Here is a 19,812-nt window from a genome sequence, read left to right as displayed (position 1 = left end):
TTCGAATGGCATTCTAGTTCGACGATGGAATTACATCTTCGATGTTTCGACAGGAAAGCGGAACTCTCATTGGGACGTTGCTTAAGTGGTCACGGTCACTGCAACGCTCTCACGCCAAGTGCTCGGGCACGAGGTGATGCCGGACGCGTAATGTCACGCACTTCGTGGTGCGTGTTCGCGCGGCATTAGCAATTACTGTTGCTGTCGGCTAATTGAGGACACGCTCTGTCTGTCGGCCAACAGTTCGGTCCTTAGCGATAAGAAGCGATCGTTCGACTCGGATTCTTCTCTGGGCCTGTTTTCGATAACTCGAGTTATACAGTCGTTATGAGCACATAATGATTGCATAACGAGTTACAGAATTTCGCCCTGATGAATCGCCCAAAAAGGAGTTGTATAACTCTGATCAGGGCGCTCATTTCTCTGTCATTATCTACCAGCCTAAATCACATTTAATCTGACTTGGTCAGAGCCTAGCTCTAGTAGTTTTTTTAAAAAAACTAGCTTCGTGACGAGGGATTGGATCCCATTTCCTAGATTGTCTAGATTGTTAGACAATCGGCAATGGTACCAACTTTACTCTTATTAGAGGAGCTTGTCACGTCTACCAGTCTCTTGGAATCGCTCGTGGTACAGCACCACTTGTGTCCCATTAGAACTAGCAGTTAGGGCGTATGTCTGAGCCAATTTTAAATGTGATTTTGCGTAAAACAGAGGTGACGGACTCGATACGATTGATTTCGTCTTCTTTCGTGTGGGGCTTAACCCTTGTTCGGCATTCATCGTGTGTTTCGTAAGTACTCGTCGATGTGTGGTATTGATTCCACCGATCGAAATAAAAATCTTATCATGGGTTTTGTAAACGTGGAGTGCCGCAGTGTCGCGCGAAAGACTTTATAAATAAATAGTCCACGCGCGTTTATAGTATACTATTCGCGAGTGTTTAACGCGAGTGTCCTGTGCTTGAGGATGTCAACCCGAGTCTGAGAGGAGGAGGAGGTCTGGGAGAGGCATCGAGCATCAGCGGAGCAACCTTGGGGTAAATATTTTTTGCTTATGTAAAATTAATGTCTTTCTTCTATTTCTTCTTGAGTCGTTTTATTTTACTATAATTTAAAAATTGATAATTAGAAAAAGGATTATTTTAAATTTATTTTGAAATTTCACATATACGAATTTTTAAGATTTGTTTTAAAAAAAATGTATAATTATTTTATAAATATCTAACTCAATGATGAATTACAAAATTCGATGCTTATAAAAATGATATATTTTGAAAATTATACGATTATTTTAAGAGAACTTTGCGTTTTTTTTTAAATATTGTTTGTGTCCTTCCTGGTTTGTTATAATTGTTGTTTAAATTTTATATTTTTTTGTTACAGAATCATCGTAGCGACGTTGCAGATGTAACTCCGCTGTTGCACGTCGGTTTGGTGAGTGACGAATTAATGTTTTTATTGAGGTAACGGATGTGTGATAATTTATTAATATATTATATATCTATAAATGCATATATGCATTAATTTAATAAAAATATACAGATAAATATATGTATAGCATTCCATACATCCGTTGTCTTAAAATGGATAAGTTAGAACAAATTAGAATAAACTTAGTCCTGGATATCTTCCTATTATTGAATATATATTGTGCATGCACTGTTACATTTATAATGTCACGTTACACCCAGTTTGAATTATTTCTAATTATTGCTATTTCCAATTATTGTCGCCACTGCTTTTATACAATATTTCGTTAATTTACTATAAGAATAGAGTAAAACCATAATATTGAACTCAGGAAGTCATTCAATTTAGCTCAAATTTTGTTTAGTAAATGTATATTTATACATTAAATTTATACGTTAATGTGAACGTTTTGATACGAAATGACTCAAGCTCGGTTTGATAATTCATGTTCAGAAATATAATAAAAAGTTAATAAGTTGTTTCGTGTTTTATATAAAATTAAAGTAACTCGGGAAAAAATATTTTATAAACAATAATTAGAAAAAATTTAAAACAAGGCTAATGAGAGTTTAATGCTGTTGTAAGAGTTAGAAGATGTAGATAATACTCAAGTGTTAGAGGTTGTCTTATCCACATCTCCTAACTCTTCGCTCTTACAACAACGTTAGACTCTTATTAGCCTTGTTCTAAATTTTTTCTAATTATTGTTTTTAAGATTGAAAGTCCTTATTTATATTTTTATTTATTTATGTAATTAAATATTTTATACATATATAATTTTATATAATTATATGTAATATAATTATATGTATATATAATTATATACAATTATATATAAAATATGTTCATTTATATACAATAAATTATATAAAGTTATATATATTTTTATATAATTTTATATAATTTTATATAATTATATATAAAATATTTTTTCTCGGTTGAATATCATGAAAAAGCGTTTGTTACACTGTACAAACAAAATATTTTATTAATTTTCCTATCTATTTCTAAATATTTATTTAGGATTAAGTTTTATACAAGTTGATGCAAGAAAACAATATCTACATACACATATATGTATAATGTTAACTGTTTTTAAAAAATTCCTTCTATTGTTTTACACTTATTTATATATATATATATATATATATATATATATATATATGTGTGTGTGTGTGTGTGTGTGTGTGTGTTACTGATAAAATAACAACGAAAATTTTTATATAACACATGTAATTTATTGATCTTGCTTTTCTATAAAAGACATTTTATGCTTGTTATTTTTGCTTATTTCAATGCACTGACTTTAATCTAATCTTTTATAACTTATCCATATGTAGTAACTGGATTTTATACCAGTTAGGCTCGATTACACCAATGTTATTTTGATTTTAAGCGAAGCTTAAAACTCTCTTTATCTCTTCCTCTTGTTCGGCTTTAAAGAGAAAAACTAAGAGTTTTAAGCCTTTCTTAAAGTTAAAGTACGTTGGTGCAATCGGGCCTTAAAGTAGTAACATGATGTAAGATCCAAAATATACATTTTACCAAGAAATCGGAGAATTTTATCTCATAATTATTTTAAAACCGCGTTCAGAGTTTTGTATAATTTAAAATACTTAATTTTGAAATAATAAACTATACCAAAAAATGGTTGATTCCAATAGTATACAAAATACAATAGGGATACACTATAATATCTAAGATATATTTATTGATGCAAGGGAAAATTATTCCTTTTGGATCTTACATTATTCATCTGAATTTCTCATCTCCGCATGCTTTGAGATGAAATTCAGCAACGAATCGTTCGAATCGTTAAGAATACGTATATTAATCTTGAATTTTATCAGATATTAATTGAATTAGTAATTTTCAGTTTAATTTTAAATTAAAGTTTTGCTCTTTATATTGTAATGTTTATATTAAGAAATTTAATTTAATTTTATAATATTCAAAATTTTTGAAATATCAAAACGTTAATAATTAAAAAATTTTTTTAATTTAAATTTATTTTTAATCCTAATAATTATATTTTTCGAACAAACGCAACGTTTTTCGTAATATTAATAGTAATTATTATTATTATTATTATTAATTAGTCATATTAATATCTAGTCAATTTTATTAATATTATGGCCTCTTCGCGACGCGTTCGTGTTTCGCGCATTGTTCAAAAGCATAAAATTTTACGCTTATTGTCGACGATGATAGTCGGCAGCAAAAAGGAGTATTTCTCCTTGCTGTCGATTTCTGGCATATGAAGCCAGATATTGGCTAGGAGCAACGAAAGGTGAGTTAAATTTGGTCAAAAGGAAGAAGAGATTCTATATGAAGGTAAAAAATTTTTCGTGCATGAATATGTATAAATATATATAAAAGTACATAAACACACATAAATATTCATAAACATTTATAATTATATATGAAATATGTCCATACATGTTAATACATCCTTCTCTTTTTTTGTAAAATTACTTTTTAGTGTAATAGAAATAATATGTAAACATAAAAAATAATTAAAGGGATAATTTTCGCATTGTTTGTTTTACAAAAACACAAGTTTGGAAAAATATAAAAAAATTGCTCATACATAATTATGCATAATTTTATATATGATTATATATAAGTAATTTTTTTATATTTCTTCAAATTTGATATTTTCTAAAACAATATGGACATATGTCATATGAAATTATGTTTATGAATATTTATACATGTTTATGTATAATTATGTATTTATATATAATTATATATATTTATGCATGAGAAATTTTTCACCGGGTGGGTTGGTGTGTAACACTAATCGTTTTTAAAAGATATATGTGTGTATAAATTGAATATTCGATAACTTGCGCAATTGCGAGTTCTTATATTTTTTGAATTATTTCTTATTTAAGATAAAAAGACAAAATAAATAAGACAAAAATAACCAACGAACAACAAGGCTAATAAGAGCCAATACGGATAATCAGGTTTAAGTTTTGTAGACTTTTTAATCTACTTTTTGCGTTTTATTATCTACACTGACTCTCATTAGCCTTGTTATTTGTTAATTTTTTTGTATTTTAAAGATGGAAACTCTGTTTTACTTATTATTATTTATTATTTACTCAATTTATTTAATGTAATCACATTAGATTTTTCCGCCGAATTTATCAGTACGCGATAGGACATGATTAGGCATTAGCAGCGTTCAGCAGAGAAAGCAGCTTTGCAACTGTTGTAAAATTCTTCAATATAACTGACTTATACATTCAAATCCATAAAGAACCAAAAGCAAAAACCAATCGTATTGAAGAATTTTACAACATTTACAAAGTTGTTTTCTCTGTTGAACACAGCCGTTAACGTATTATATTCGCGGTGTTATTATGAAGTAATGCAGGTAGGAATACACGGGTAGAAATAGGATACGCGAATAGGCACGAATAAATGAAAATACGAATAGGTAGGACAAGTAGTGGATAGGTAGGAATAAACACAATCATTTTAAATTAAAAAATTAAATGATTACAAATAGAATGACACTTAAATAAATTTCGCGGTCGGGTAATTAAATTTTATTTTAAAAATATAACATAAGTATAATAAATGTAAAAATGTACATAATAAATCTAACTAGTAAACTATGTGACATGTAGGTAAGAATACGTAGACGTCATATACACATACTTAATAATTGAAAAGGAGGGATTAAAAATTAAATAAAATTTTTAATTAATTTTAAATTTTATTTAATCAAGCAATATGGAGTAATATAACCTAATATCTCCTTTCTCACACACACACACACACACACACACACACACACACACACACACACACACACACACACACACAATAATGTAAAATTGTACAAAGAAACTCATATGCTTGCTATTACAACATTTTTTATCTGGAACTTGATAATGAACTGAATTTTTGAAACTTTGTGCTCATTATTTTATTTTTTAACATTATATATTCGACTTTCTGATGATCACTGGAAGCCTAGCTTATGTTAGCGTTCAATGACCTACGGAAGGACGCCAATAACTTTGAACATAAAATTTTCATATAGCATTTTAGAATTAAAGGAGTTAATAAAGAAAATTTTTTTAATAGCGTAAGTGAGAAGAGACGTGCATTAGTAGTTTTAAAGACATTTAATTGGTCGAATCATCATGATTCAATTGGTATCATAAATGTTATATCAACAAAACGTGAATACTTAAATCAAATCTAATTAACAAAATATTTTAATTATATTTTTTATATAGCAATTAAAAAGCTAACAAAATACAAAATTTATTTCGAACACTAGTTTCTTTGAGAACGATTTTTGTATTTTTCTTCTTTGTAAACCATCATGTCTTTGTTAGTTAAGCTAGTCAAAAGTATACGTTCGATAGTACACGGTCCATCTGCAAATATAACGAATTACATTTTAAAAGTACATATTTTAAAATATTTTATTATAATAATATTTTATAAGAAAATATGTAAAACAAATTAAATAAAAAAAATTAAAAATATATAATTTGTGAAACAGAAACATAAAGGAAAACATGAATCACGAATTATGTAAAATAACATATATCTATTTTTAGTTATTTTAAAGTAAAATTTAAATGTTTATGGTCTGACTTCGAGTAATGTATATATATATACCGTGAATCATGATTAATATGAATAATGTTATGTATAGTATAGTTCTAAAAAATGATGAAAAGAAAATGAGAGCATAAAGTCCTACAACTTTTTTCCTTAAATTGTGCCTTCAAAGAGAAACAAGGAATAGAAAAAAAATCGATTTATACGACGGTTAATCCAATAGAAAGTTTTCCTACTTTCGGAAAAATATATTATAGAAAAACAAATTTAAAAATCAAAAAAAATTTTTTTAGTCTGTTACAATTATGTTACTTCAAAAAAGAAAATCGCTTTTTTTTCTATTAATTCGTTGTATCTTGAAAAAAGTCTTTTTATATCTTGTGTGTAGCATGTCTACTTTTCGCGAACTATTTACGATCAAAAAAATAAGAGTGCTTCTATAACATTTTCTTATTGCTTACCCAATGTTAAACAAGGATAAGATAAGAATGCACGTACACTGTTAAAAATTTCATGAAATTTAATATACTAATTTAACATACTTTTAAGTTACACAATTTGAACTCTATTTCCTGACATTATATTAAATTTAATGTATTGATAACTGAAAAGCATATTTGTGTACATGTATATGAAATTTAATAACACGTTCATTACATACAAATAACTACTGTAACTTAATTTTTAGTTAAATCATTCATTATTTAATTCCATTTATAACTACGACATTCATTTATCATGTAAAGGAAGCTTGTGGTTACATTTTTAACAATATAGACATTTCCGAATGCAACCCTAAGTAGTTCTTCGTGCCTTAGAAATACCCTCCGTATTCTCCTTGCTCCAAGCAACTTTTATCTGTTCACACTTTTGAAGTGTTGCACTATTTAGACAGTGTTCAATATTGATAAGGAAATTAAAACGGCGGTTAATAGATAGTTCACAAGTGAAAATTTGCATGCCGTGGTACAAACAAGGCGTAGAAAATTTTTTTTCATGATATAATAAATACATAGAAAAAATAGTATTTTTATAGGAAAATATAAATAGGATCTTTAATCTTTGTTTTTCTGTTTTTCCTAAAATGAGGAAACTTTCTTTTGGATTCTCGTAAAAGTTTAAAAAATAAATATAAGCACCAAATTAAAGTACAGTGGCAATTAAATAATTAGAGAGAGAGAGAGTACTTGTTGCAAAAAATATATACATTAATCCAAATTATTAAGTGAAAAGATTTATGTTATATATTAAATTTTCAAGAATACGAATGTATCTTTTCTTAAAACTTACCTAGTTGATACCATTTCGTATTCCCTGCATCCGCTCTAGCGGAATTTAATGCGTAGCGAAACGCTATTGGAATCACGTAACTCATACAAAACGATGATTCATCGAATGCTACAAACATATTAATCAAATACATCAATCGTTTAATGGCCCTGATTTCGATATCCTAAGCAGAAATTTTCTTTTCACTTTTATTACATTTTTTATTATTTTTCTTAACAAATTAAATGATTTATTGAAACGAGCGCTTGTAAATCAATTAAATTGATTAAATGATTTTTATGGATTTGAAAATTTTTTTTAATTAAAAATTTCAAGGAATTTTTTAATTAGGCAAAAATGTAGAAAATATTCGAGATTTTATTTTTTGTAGTACAAAAGTAATTTATTACTTTTGCAATATAAAAAATTAAGTCTTGAATCATATTCGAATTTCAACAAAAGTGTTTGAATCTTACATTTTGAACCGTAGATACCAAGTGAATCGTTCGTGTTATTGATTAAGTATACGCGGAAATCTGCAGGAATATCCTTCGCTCCTGGTGACTTATAATTCTATGAAAATAATCAAATACTTTAGATAATTTAATTATGTATTTTTAAGACAATCTCTCGGCGAATCGAAGTAGTAGAATTTTGGCAATATTAGATGTACCACAAAATTTCATATAGTTTGATAAACGTACCCATAATCTGTTATTTATTAATACTCCTGTATCAGGATTATACATTAGATTTTCAGAAGTCCAGTATCCTATTCCCATCACGAAAGCTCCCTCCACTTGACCAATGTCGATTTCGGGATTCAAACTTACACCACTATCAATCATCAAATCAACCCTTCCGATAACGTGCTGACCGGTCAGTACATCGATCTCTACTAGGGCAGTAGTGATAGCGAGAACGAATTCCTTTGGCGCATTCATCCTGCTAAAGTATATATATAAACAAAATGTATTATTTAATAATTTGTGTAGCATCTCTACATAAATTCAAAGTTTAAATTTATTTATTTATCAAAATCTTTCCAAAAAGCATATGGTAAATATGTTTAATAAATAATTATAAAAAATGCAAATGGAATATTTAAACTGCGTTTTTTACAATGTACACCTATACTAAGCAAAAATGAGACAAATGTTTCTAACAATATTTTCGGAAAAATATTAAAGTGCTTTATGATATAATGTGACATAATATATCATTGTCAAATATGATTTAGTGACATTTACGTATAATGTGCGCATAAATCAATGCCTTGTTCATACGCTATAAAAATGAGATCCTTCCATGTCAGATTTTTATTTTTTTCTCTTATCGGTTCGAGTCTATTCAAAATCTGTTCGCAAGCATGCATTGTTGCCTGAAAAAAATAATCGATGTCATCATGAAGTTTTACGTTATGCATACTGGGTACGAGAAAAGTCCTGGTCTGGTAAAATATCTTGAAAATAAAGAATTTTTGTGAAAAATGATGCAGACGAAAATTGTAAGGTTTAAAAATATTTATTTATTGATCGCATCTGTTTGACTTTAGATAGCATCGCCAAAGTCAGATCAAGGTCTACAACATAGAAAAATCTTTATTGTAGTGTTTTAAAAAACTCTTTACATCAGCTATTAGATTCTGGAATCAAAAACAGCATCCCGTTTAAAAAAATCGGTGCGGTATTGATCTGACTTTAGCATCACCTAAGATCAAATAGAAATGATCGGTTGGTAGATCATTTTAAAGTCTGCAACTTTTGTCTGAATTATTTTTCCCAAAAATTTGTTTCCAATATTTATCGATTCGGGACTTCTTATTCATCCTTATGTGTTACGTTATATATATATGACACTGTCTTTCACAGTGATAGAGATCAATTGAATTCTTACAAATCCACAGTATTCTTCAGTAATGCTGTGTCCTGTAGCTGAATTGTTGGGTGTAGCTAAATTATTGCTTCCTTTAACAGAGATCATTTCAATATCGATATTCAATGTTTGAGCTGCCATTTGTGCGATCTAGTGTTCAAGAATTATTTTTACTTAAATTAGATAGAAATATATATAAATTGTCTTACTAAACCGAATTTTTTCTAATTTCAATAAATTTATGAGGTAATTAATCTATTCAAAATCCAAAAAATATGTATCAAGAATAAAAAGTGATAAAAATCTAGAAATAACAAATAACAAAGTTTTTGATTCTAATTTTTTAAAAAGTAACTCAAATTCAGAGAAATAAAATTTTTAAACATAATTTTCCATTAGTTTATTGATAATTAGATGAAAAGCATGAAACAACTTACTTGGATAAACCATTGCATTTTCATACCTTTGTATTTATACCTTGATCGATTTCAATTCCGCTATGCGTCACGCATACCGAACCGTCGCGAGCGCAAACTGATACTATTGCGCTGTGTTGTCCTTCAAATGTTATCAAGTATTTCATCGGTATCATAGCAATTCCTCTTTTCTTCCAACGATTGCGTAAATTGAACCAAATAACTTCATTTTTATTTTCCTCGTATTCGGTCTTTTTCAATAAATTCTCTATCATGGGACTTAAAAGGATTTTATCTATTTTATTCATATTCGCCAATCTGATCTTCATCGAATCCTTTTTCGTCACTTTCGCAATATGCTCCATTAAATTTTCCATAATAGCCACTCCTTCCGTGGATCCTGATGCCCGACAAAACGTGTTTGACGGTAAATTGGTTCTCACATCGAATCCGACGATCGTCCAAGTATTAGTTAAATAGCAGTTTCTAATAATAAAAGATCGTTTGTGAATATGTTTAATTAAAAACGGATGATTAAATATACACAATAGAGTGTTTTCAAATTTGATTCAGTTTATTACTGAAAATTATCTTTATCACAATTAATTAAAGTAATTTTTTTATTAATGTTAATATTAAGTATTTTTTTTTTTTGGAATATTTCAAATTTCTTTTCAGAGAATAGAAATAAAAATAGTTTAATTTATTATAATATTATTATATATTATAATATTATAATATTATTAATTTATTATAACATCCCCTTTTGCTTAAAAAAATTGCCACTCAATTTCAAAACGCTGTGCATAGAAAATGCAATAAACGAATAAATAATTTTAATATTAGAGAAGTATCTTATTATTATATATTATTATGATAAATTCCTTAAATTTTTGTTCATATTACATGTTGTATTTCCATACCTTTCCATGTAGGAAGCTATCATGGCTGCTTGTGGTTCGTTGAAACTAGAACCGCAGTTGCTCCAGTGTTTCGATTTGAGATACTGTATAACTCCGTCATTGTTTACTCCGACCTCATATTCTTGACGCATAGAATATCTTTTGCCTATCGATTGCATATCGCTCTCCGTCGTCATGACGAATCGCGTTGGACGCTTCAGTTTATGACATACCAATGCGCAAGCACATGAAATTTGCGCGTTGCGTGAGATTTTCGATCCGAATGAACCGCCAAGTCGATTGACATGCACATTGACGCTAAAAAAAATTATATTCTCACGATTGGTGTTAAGTTATTTTACAAAATGCATTTTTCTAATATTATTTTATTTACTTATCATTACTTATTTAATTTATTTCATTTTATAAGAAAAAAGAAATAATTTATTGTAATTCTTATTCTATAATATTAAAAATTTTATATTTACAATTCCAATTTTTATTTGAAATAACCTTTCTTTAATTTTCTATAACTTCATAATTTGAATAGTATTAATATTGACAATAGAGACATTATTGAGTAATCATAAGAGCTCGATGCTTTTGTTAGAAAAGAGTGGTTATGTATAATGATAACTTTGTTACATTATATAAAAGTACATACAAAAATTTGTGCAAACATTACACAATTTAAGCGGAAATATTATAAATATTCTATTTTACAGAACTAGTACTTTTACTTCTATTTGTATAAATATGTCTTTATAGAAGAATTTCTTTATAGAATAACTGTCTTATATAATCTTTATATAATAGAATAATTATGATAATTCATTTTATAATTTTATAAATGTTCCAATTTTTGTGATATATATAATGTAGGTACCTATGGTGATATTACACATAATATTGTATTTTTAAATTCGTAAGAATTTTATTTTCAACTTTATTTACATATGTGAATAAAATATCTTTTTAATAATGGATTTCAAAAATATCCCACTATAATTATCATAGTTTTTAATACTATTACAATATAAATTATATTATTCCAATTGAACTAACATAATTACTTTTGACATAAAAGAGATTGATAGATTAATGAGTTACCTATTATTTTGAACATTAAGACAAGTAGCGATCGATACTTGAATGAGATTCATCCATTGTGACGATGGATAGACATCTATAATATCATTCTCCACTGGAACGCATACGCAGGATTGAGTTTCAAGACTATGGTGATATTGACCACCACATTGGAAAACGCCCTTTATCACGTGTTTAATATCGTTTCCTGTAAAACAATAAAAAATGATCTTCTTTTTAACTCTTAATGATCTTCTCTATGATCTTCTTATTATTTTTTATTTTTAAGATAACTATTCACTTTGGCGAAATTATCTCTATTGAATATGACCTTGACATAGAGTGATCTAATCTAGATAAACTAGGACATTCCCCTGATTAAAAAGTTGTACAAAAATAGGACGCAGATACTTAAAAATAGGACAAAAAGATGACACATTTTAGATTAAATACAGGAAGATACATTTTAGATTAAATTGTGGTACAAAGCAAATATAATAGTATATTTTAATTCAGAGGTAGAAGAAAAAGTACATAAATGTAAAAATCTTTCTAACGTTAAAAATAATGTATTTACAAAAAAACAAAGTTATTAGTTATGAAAGATTAAAGATTAGACAAAGAATAAATATTATCTTTTATATAGTCACCGTTTCAACAGGTAAGACACAAAATCATAATAGAAATGAGATAAAATTAGAACATTTTATAATTACAATGGTGTCATTCGATATGCTTTTGACGGTGATTTTGTAATAATTCCTGGGATTATGATTTTTGTGATTTTTACGTGAAGAGTTAAATTAAACTAAAAAAAATCTTCTTGAAAAGTTCTAAAAATTCTTTAACTAAAAATCTTCTCAAGAAATTCAAAAATTTATGACGAAATCGTTAAAAGTATATCGAATATCATCAATAACGTATATCAAAATGAACATCATTGAAGATGACTTTCCTAAATTGAATAATTACACATTTCTAATAACTTGTACTATTTTGCAAGTTTACAAATGTGTAGCTTATTCCATTTTTTAGCAAAACTTGACATGTACATTTACTGCTATCTTTTTCTGATAATCACAATCAAAAAGAAAACAATTTAATTAAATGTTATTAAATCTGTTGTTCTTTATCAATTTGTACCTTTCGTCTTTGCTGGAATATTGGCGCTTTCCCTGATTCTTGTATTGTCCTGCGAATTTAGAGCATCTTCAATACTTATCACAGGCTTCGTTTTAGGAAGAGGTTTCTTATATATAATTTTTACTAATTTTGCAGCCTCATTCGCTGAATTATGCGTATTCGCGACGATTACGCCGACCGGTTGGCCGGCATACAAGACATCCTCTTCAGCGAATAGCAACTCATCCTCTGGTAAAGACGTCATCTTGCTGATGGCAGAAATACATAGATTCTTTCCCGGTATATCTTTGGCGCTGAAAAACGCCACTACGTCCTTTATTTTAAATGCGTTGCTTGTATCAAAACTCTCGATCTTGCCATTACCGATTTCGGTGACGACGAAGGCACAAAACACTTCTCTAAAATATGGACCCATATCATTGCAGTATTGAACTTCGCCCGATGTCTGCTCAAGAGCTTCTAACTTTGGCATAGGTTTACTCACTGGCCATATAGCCTTCTTCGTGTTGTATTCTTGCTTAGCTAAGAAAATTGTGTTTTTTTTATACATATAATTTCGAACAATCAGTCGAGATACGAGCTCTTTGTACATAACTCAATAATAGCTATACTTCAATATTTCTCTGATATCAAAACCATCAAGATCATTAATGACCTTCCGTACTTGTTAGCATAATAAATAATGAATTGTAATATACAAGAATAAGATTAAAACACAATTCAGAAACAACTGGAATATCTTCTAACGATGTTATTTATAAGCATATCCACTCTGGATTTGAGTTCTCTTTTGCAGGTAATTTATACACGACTTTCATACTGAAAAGGTCTCAGATCCCGAATAGGAACGTTTGCAGTTACTTTGTTCGAAAATTGTTCCAATCGCTTGCGAATTATATATCATATCGCTTATCATCTTGTAAAAATATTATTATTTACATAAACTGCATAGATTTAGATAAATATTTATAATGGAAATGTCTATAAAAATATTCTCGATTTTATTATATGTACCTGAAGAAAGATTTCGTTCTAATAAGGTGGCTCCACTACGATAATATGGAGCTACTCTCTCCGGTTGAATACTTAACAAAAACTTGTAAAATAATCCTTCGGCAAGAATCTTGCGAAATTCTGGGGAGTAATCCGGGAGCACATGATCTGGTTGCAGTTCGACATGTAACTTTTCTATAATTAATTTTAGTATTTTCTCGTCGAAGATAGATCTTCCGGCCACCAATTGCTCTGTCTGTTTTGCGTGCTTAAAATGCTTGTTAATGCCACAGAAAATTATATTAGGAAACGCCAACACCTTTTTAAAAAATATTGTAAATGTAAACAAGTAAAATTTGAAGAACATTGAAATATGAGTGAGTAATTAATGATAAATAATAATATAAACAATTCGTAACCTTGCCGTCGTTGTGATCGAATGTGAAGAGAAAGCCGGCGTCGACGTGACCACGAGCGTTCTGAGCTCTAGGCATAATCTTGTAAAATCTACATACATACTTGATATCGTCTAGCGATGGTAACACAACGCTATAAATAATTTTATGGTGCATATCGAAGTTCAGAAATTCAGACAAATATAAACTTTCCTTTTCGGAGGGACTTTTCAAGACGTGTACTTGAGTACCGACAGTCTCTAATATCAAAAACAAATCGGATGAGAATTCTTCGTGCTGATATTTCAGCATCAAATTTCCGGCTATGGTGCCAATATTTCGCACGGGAACGTTTGCAATTATTTCTACATGCTGGGCCAAGTGACTTAGATATTTAAATCCGGTATCATTTGAATATTTCTGAAATGTCTCTAGCGCGGTAGTAAGAGTTAAACTTCCTCCTAGGACCAAAATTGAATCGGTTTTTTCAATGTTATACAAGTCTGGAATGTCATTTATGTCTATGTACATATCTTTTTTGCTCGAAGGATAAACACCTGCAAAATTAAATTTCCACAATGTTATATCTATATCAAGGTTAATAATATCTAGGTAATAATATCTATATCAATTATTTTTATATTTAAATAAATGTGAGAATTAACCACAATATCAAATGTGACATTGTGGAATAATTGGAATTGTCGCAACTTTTCGATTTTTAAAGTCTTAGTAAAGTTTGATATCATACAGGATTGTTATTGTTTTCTGAGAATTATATAATTAACAAAAATCAACATAACATATTTAATTTTAGAAAGGTAACATAAAATATTTAAATTCTTTAACTAAGTGATGATAATATGAATACTTCAGTTTTATCAGAGAGTCCGCCTCTTCGCAATTTAATATTATTATTATAAGTATTTACAATATTATTTTTATAAGTATTTATCCGATAAATATAATATATATTCAATATTAATAATGCTCTGTAGTACATGTGTATATATTGATAGTATTATTCAGATGCTTCAGATTTTGATATGCCTATCCAAGTAAATCAGAAATAATAATTATTGTGATTATTTGATTGATTACTTTAATTGATGGCTTTTGTGTTATCATATATCAAAGATAATCAGCGAGCACAAATTTTGCTCCATTGATACATCTCAGATCAATAACTATCCATTATTGAGTCTTGTGCCTATCATCTTATTCATATTACATCTTCATATTACAACGCGTATAAAAATATTCTTTATGTGTATATATATTTGTTAGTGGCTGTGTCATTTAATATAGAAAAATTACCATGTGCAGTATTTCCTCCATTTAATATATACGTTGCCTTTGGGTTTTCCTCGAATATCGTAAATAGATCCTCGATCATGAAAACTTTGTAGAAGTGAGCATCCTCTAACTTTATACTCAACATTTTTTTTTCGTCGGAAGGTTGTTTATTATAGTAACTACGTACACATGGCATTTTATTTTTCCGGCAAGATTTGATCTTGTATAACTCCTACGAAATATATTTCATTATATTTATAACAAGATGAAACAAAATAAAAAATGTTATTATAATATAATAACGGATAAATCCTTATTTCTATAATAACAAATTTAAGTTGTACCTGTGAGAATAAAATAAAACTGAAATCGTAATTTCAAAATGAAGATTAAATTTTTGAAAGAGAAAAGAAATTTTTTAAACCTCAATATCTTGAATGTCCTTCACCATTGATGGATGTGCGTCGATAGCAAATCCTTTGAACGCATCCAAAATTGCACGATATCCGGTACATCGACAAATGTTGCCACCAAATGAATTTTCAATCTGCTGCATAGACAAACCTTTCCCGAGACTGCAAAATATATACATCAATGCATTAAACAACAACGCAAAGTTCTTTCTTATTTGACGTTTAATTATACTTAATTGTTATGTTTACTTGAACTGTACATAGCAGTATTGTACAAGTTCATGTGTGATTTTAGGTTACAATTTGTTTGTTTATTATGGGACAATTACAATTATAGGAATTTTTTTCTAATATAATGATATGTATGTTAATTTTTTAAAGGTACTTTTTTGTATGCGACTTTGTTTCAACATCCAATAATTCTGGAAGGATTTTATCATAAAGGTAGAAAAATAATATGCACGAAATATAATATTTCTTTAAAAATTAATTAGCAATTTTAATAATTCATACCTGTACATATTCATCACCATGCCAGGAGAGCAATATCCACATTGCGAGCCATTTTTTTTAGCAAGTGCAGTTTGAATTGGATGATAACCTTCTCGCTTGTTACCTAGAGCTTCAGACGTTATGATATGCCATCTGTATCATTTTATAGTATGAAATATTAGTATTAACATATATTCGGAAATATTAATGTTAATATTAATATATATTCGGTATACTCAGAAATTAAAAAATTAAATATAAAAAATGAAATAGGTAAACATAAATATAAAAAAAGAGATTATAATATTTTGATGAATAATTTCTTGTATAGGAGATGAGAGTTTTATAGAGAGTTTTATGCTCGTAATGTCATTACATAAATCTTTAATTAGAAATTAAGTTTGAATGTTTAGTGTTTCTTTAATACATACACATATACATACCTGTCACAGTTTAATACCAATACAAGACATGAATTTACGGCTATCATTTTGTCCTTGAATATTGCACTTACGATACAAGCACCGCAATCACCTGCATGACACATCGCTTTTATGTCTCGTAATTTCGCATATTCGCGCATGAAGACAAAGAGGGTCGTGTCGGCGGATACATTATAATCGAATACTGAAAGCGATTTTACAATTTTCAAATCGACTGATAAAATTCTAACATACATATCTTTTATTTCTAAAGTTCTTAATCACAATTCTATAATCAAGTTTTATAATTTCTGTATAATACAGTTTATATGATTAATTCTTATATAAACGTGATAGACCTTTTTTACATAGTAAATAAATGTTATAGTTTTTGATTAAATTTTTTAAATACATTTGAGGTTTCTTTAGATTATAATATCTCAATCCAGCAAACATCAAACTATATGTTATTACATGTTATTCGTAATTTCCCACTCAATGATATATCCGTAATATAACACACATGTTATGTTATATCGTTGAGAGGTAAATTACAAATAATGTGTACGTTACAGAATTTGATGTTTGCTGGGATGTTACTTTGTCTTTTAAAGATATGTTCAAAAAATTTTTATTTTCTTGGTTATATATTTCATACAAAGAATACATACCCGAATACGGTATTCCATTAATTGTAACATATATCTTGTCGTCGGATCTAAACATGTTAGATTGGGAAATATTTTAATGTTATCTTTAATAAAAAAGATACAGATGATATTTTGTAAAAACTTTTTTATCTGGTTTTATTATGCAGTAAATGTATAAATAAATAAAGAATAATAAAATATTTTTTGTTAAAATAAGAGATTTTGGATAAAATATTAATAACAAAATTTCATTTTATATGTTTATCGCATCAACATTTCAATAGTTTTTGCATGTTATAAATATTTGTCAGACTTACACTTTTGCGGTTTCCATTTTCACTCATCAGTCGTGTCAAATTACGCCTAACTATCCCCTGTCTAAAGATATGAAGTACTTAAAGCACTGTAGGATAGGAAGTGTACTAGGAACGCTGTCTAAAGATCATAAAAATGATAAATATTAGATATTCGATAATATATTACAATTTTTTTTTCTAGTAGGTAATAAATAACAATGCAAAACTGTACGCAGAAATATCGTTGTGGAGCAAATCACATTTATGAAAATGTTATCATATATACATTAACATATAAAATATAAATTTTGCATATATTATTAAAAAAAAATTTCAGTAAAGATTATTTTGCATGAAATCGATTAGCAAATAAGGAAGAACGCTTTTCGCTTAAATTTTTTTATATATGTACATGTAAGTCTTATTTTCTACACCGAATATTTTATAATGTCCTGGATGGGCATAATGCCAGAAATGAATTCAGAACGTATAAATAATTCAAAATTTTCATGTAGATATTTTTTGTTATTTAACCTTATTTAGAATTATAAATGTTTTCGTATCACTAATTTTCGTTACAATTTCAGCCAGAGTATCGACATCACACTTCCTCACGTTCACGCGTCTTCTTACTGACTATCAGTAAACACTTTCTCTGGATATATATTGAATGTTAGTTTGGTTTGCAATGATATGTGAAAATGTAATGTTGGTAAACAATGTCAAATAGGACAGATCTCTGTACGGATCTATTGCGTCTTAAATCTGTTTCTGAATATATGTCCATATTATTATGTACTCACCTTATGTACTTCGTACATATATTCTTATATACAAGATTTTTAAATTTATTCCAGGTTTTATATTAACAAGCAACTTTTACCAAGAAGCATCATGCGTCTTTGTTAATTGAACTGGTTAGACATATATATTTTCTGTAGTACATTGTTCATTTGCAAAATGCAACATCTGATCCTTTCACAGAAAAAGACAGCAAATTATGACTATCTGATTTCTGTTTGCATGATATTCACATTGTAATTGCCTCTTGAAAACAAAAATGAGACTTTGTTTAATCCGCATATTTTCAAATTATTCCCGTTCAAAATCGAAGAATAGTTATCACATTTTTATACCATTTGACCGTATTCTTTGTATCTCTGACTTTTGGTTTATTAGCGATCACTAATGAATCAAATTGCTTAATTATAACGCAACAGCTTTATATATTAGAAAAAATATGTGATTAATTTCATTTGCGTGACATTAATGACATTAATAATTGCGTGCGATTATCTTAGATGTAGCTATTATGTGACATTAGTGTACAGTTAAAATGATCGCGTTTATCGTCAATATTTTTTGTAATATTTATATTCAATGATTACATAATTTTTCTTTTTTCCGCTGATGAACGATTAATGTTGCTTTATATACATTATAGTACTTTTGAGTACAAATGCGTAATGTACTTAGAGATATTTTCAGTAGCTATATGTGTTATTGTGTATTAGATACTATGTACATGATTTTAATTTTATAATTTGTTTATTTGTTATTGGGCAATTAATAATTATTGTAACAGCATAGAAATTCATTTATTAATTTATTAATATATTAATTTTTCTTAAAAATATACATTCTTGAGTGCTTTGTTGCAACGCTAAAAATAATTCTAAGAAGATTTTAGAATGAAGAAAAAATTTAATAAATTTTAATATTTCATAGTATTACGTAAATTTATAAATTAATTAATATTTACAAATCAATTAATCTTTTATTCTTACGTATCGACTATAAGTTTAACGTATTTTCCCTACATAAAGCTCGACTTAAATAACTTAGATGAAATTTTGATCAAATAAAAATAGTACAAGAATAACATGTCTAGTATAAAAAAAAACACATTATATATTCTTCTATTTTACGGCAATTGCTTATATGTTATTTAATTTGGCATAATCCATTATTATATTGTTATAAACTTCATTCCTTACGTATTTTACTTCTCTTACATACATTTTTAATATAAGTATTGTAAACACACACACATGGATGTCTTTAAGATATCTGCTTATGCATATCTAGTGACATAA

General features: G+C 28.0%; 2 protein-coding genes across 4 annotated transcripts in view; one reads left to right on the top strand and one right to left on the bottom strand.

Moving 5' to 3' along the window:
* Positions 1-598: 598 nt before the first annotated feature.
* Positions 599-19,812, top strand: part of PMCA (plasma membrane calcium-transporting ATPase 3) — a 192,607-nt gene continuing 173,393 nt past the window's right edge. Inside the window, exons 1-2 of the mRNA XM_087414420.1 lie at positions 599-1,039; positions 1,386-1,436. The gene's annotated coding sequence lies outside the window, so the exon portion shown is untranslated. The remainder of the gene's footprint in view (positions 1,040-1,385; positions 1,437-19,812) is intronic.
* Positions 2,686-18,977, bottom strand: LOC105150095 (xanthine dehydrogenase/oxidase-like). Of its 3 annotated transcripts, XM_087414220.1 has the most exons (20): positions 18,251-18,977; positions 17,738-17,855; positions 17,442-17,488; positions 16,792-16,975; positions 16,370-16,501; positions 15,868-16,018; positions 15,465-15,675; positions 14,172-14,704; positions 13,774-14,071; positions 12,884-13,281; positions 12,760-12,808; positions 11,638-11,824; positions 10,549-10,845; positions 9,673-10,111; positions 9,231-9,359; positions 8,585-8,715; positions 8,039-8,282; positions 7,811-7,907; positions 7,356-7,463; positions 2,687-5,875 (listed from the first exon to the last, which is right to left on the bottom strand). In XM_087414220.1, exons 2-20 carry the CDS (start codon positions 17,752-17,754, stop codon positions 5,772-5,774), a joined length of 3,756 nt encoding a protein of 1,251 aa, XP_087270346.1. In that variant the 5' UTR covers positions 17,755-17,855; positions 18,251-18,977; the 3' UTR covers positions 2,687-5,771. The 3 variants fall into 3 exon arrangements, with proteins under 3 accessions (XP_087270345.1, XP_087270346.1, XP_011061254.1); XM_087414219.1 differs by having other exon boundaries at positions 2,686-5,875; positions 8,039-8,279; positions 12,760-13,281; XM_011062952.2 differs by having other exon boundaries at positions 2,688-5,875; positions 12,760-13,281.

Source organism: Acromyrmex echinatior, chromosome 16 (genome assembly GCF_024713525.1).
Source record: "Acromyrmex echinatior isolate Ae372 chromosome 16, ASM2471352v2, whole genome shotgun sequence".
NCBI classification, from domain to species: Eukaryota; Metazoa; Arthropoda; class Insecta; order Hymenoptera; family Formicidae; genus Acromyrmex; species Acromyrmex echinatior.
This window is presented reverse-complemented; position numbering and strand designations above follow the sequence as displayed.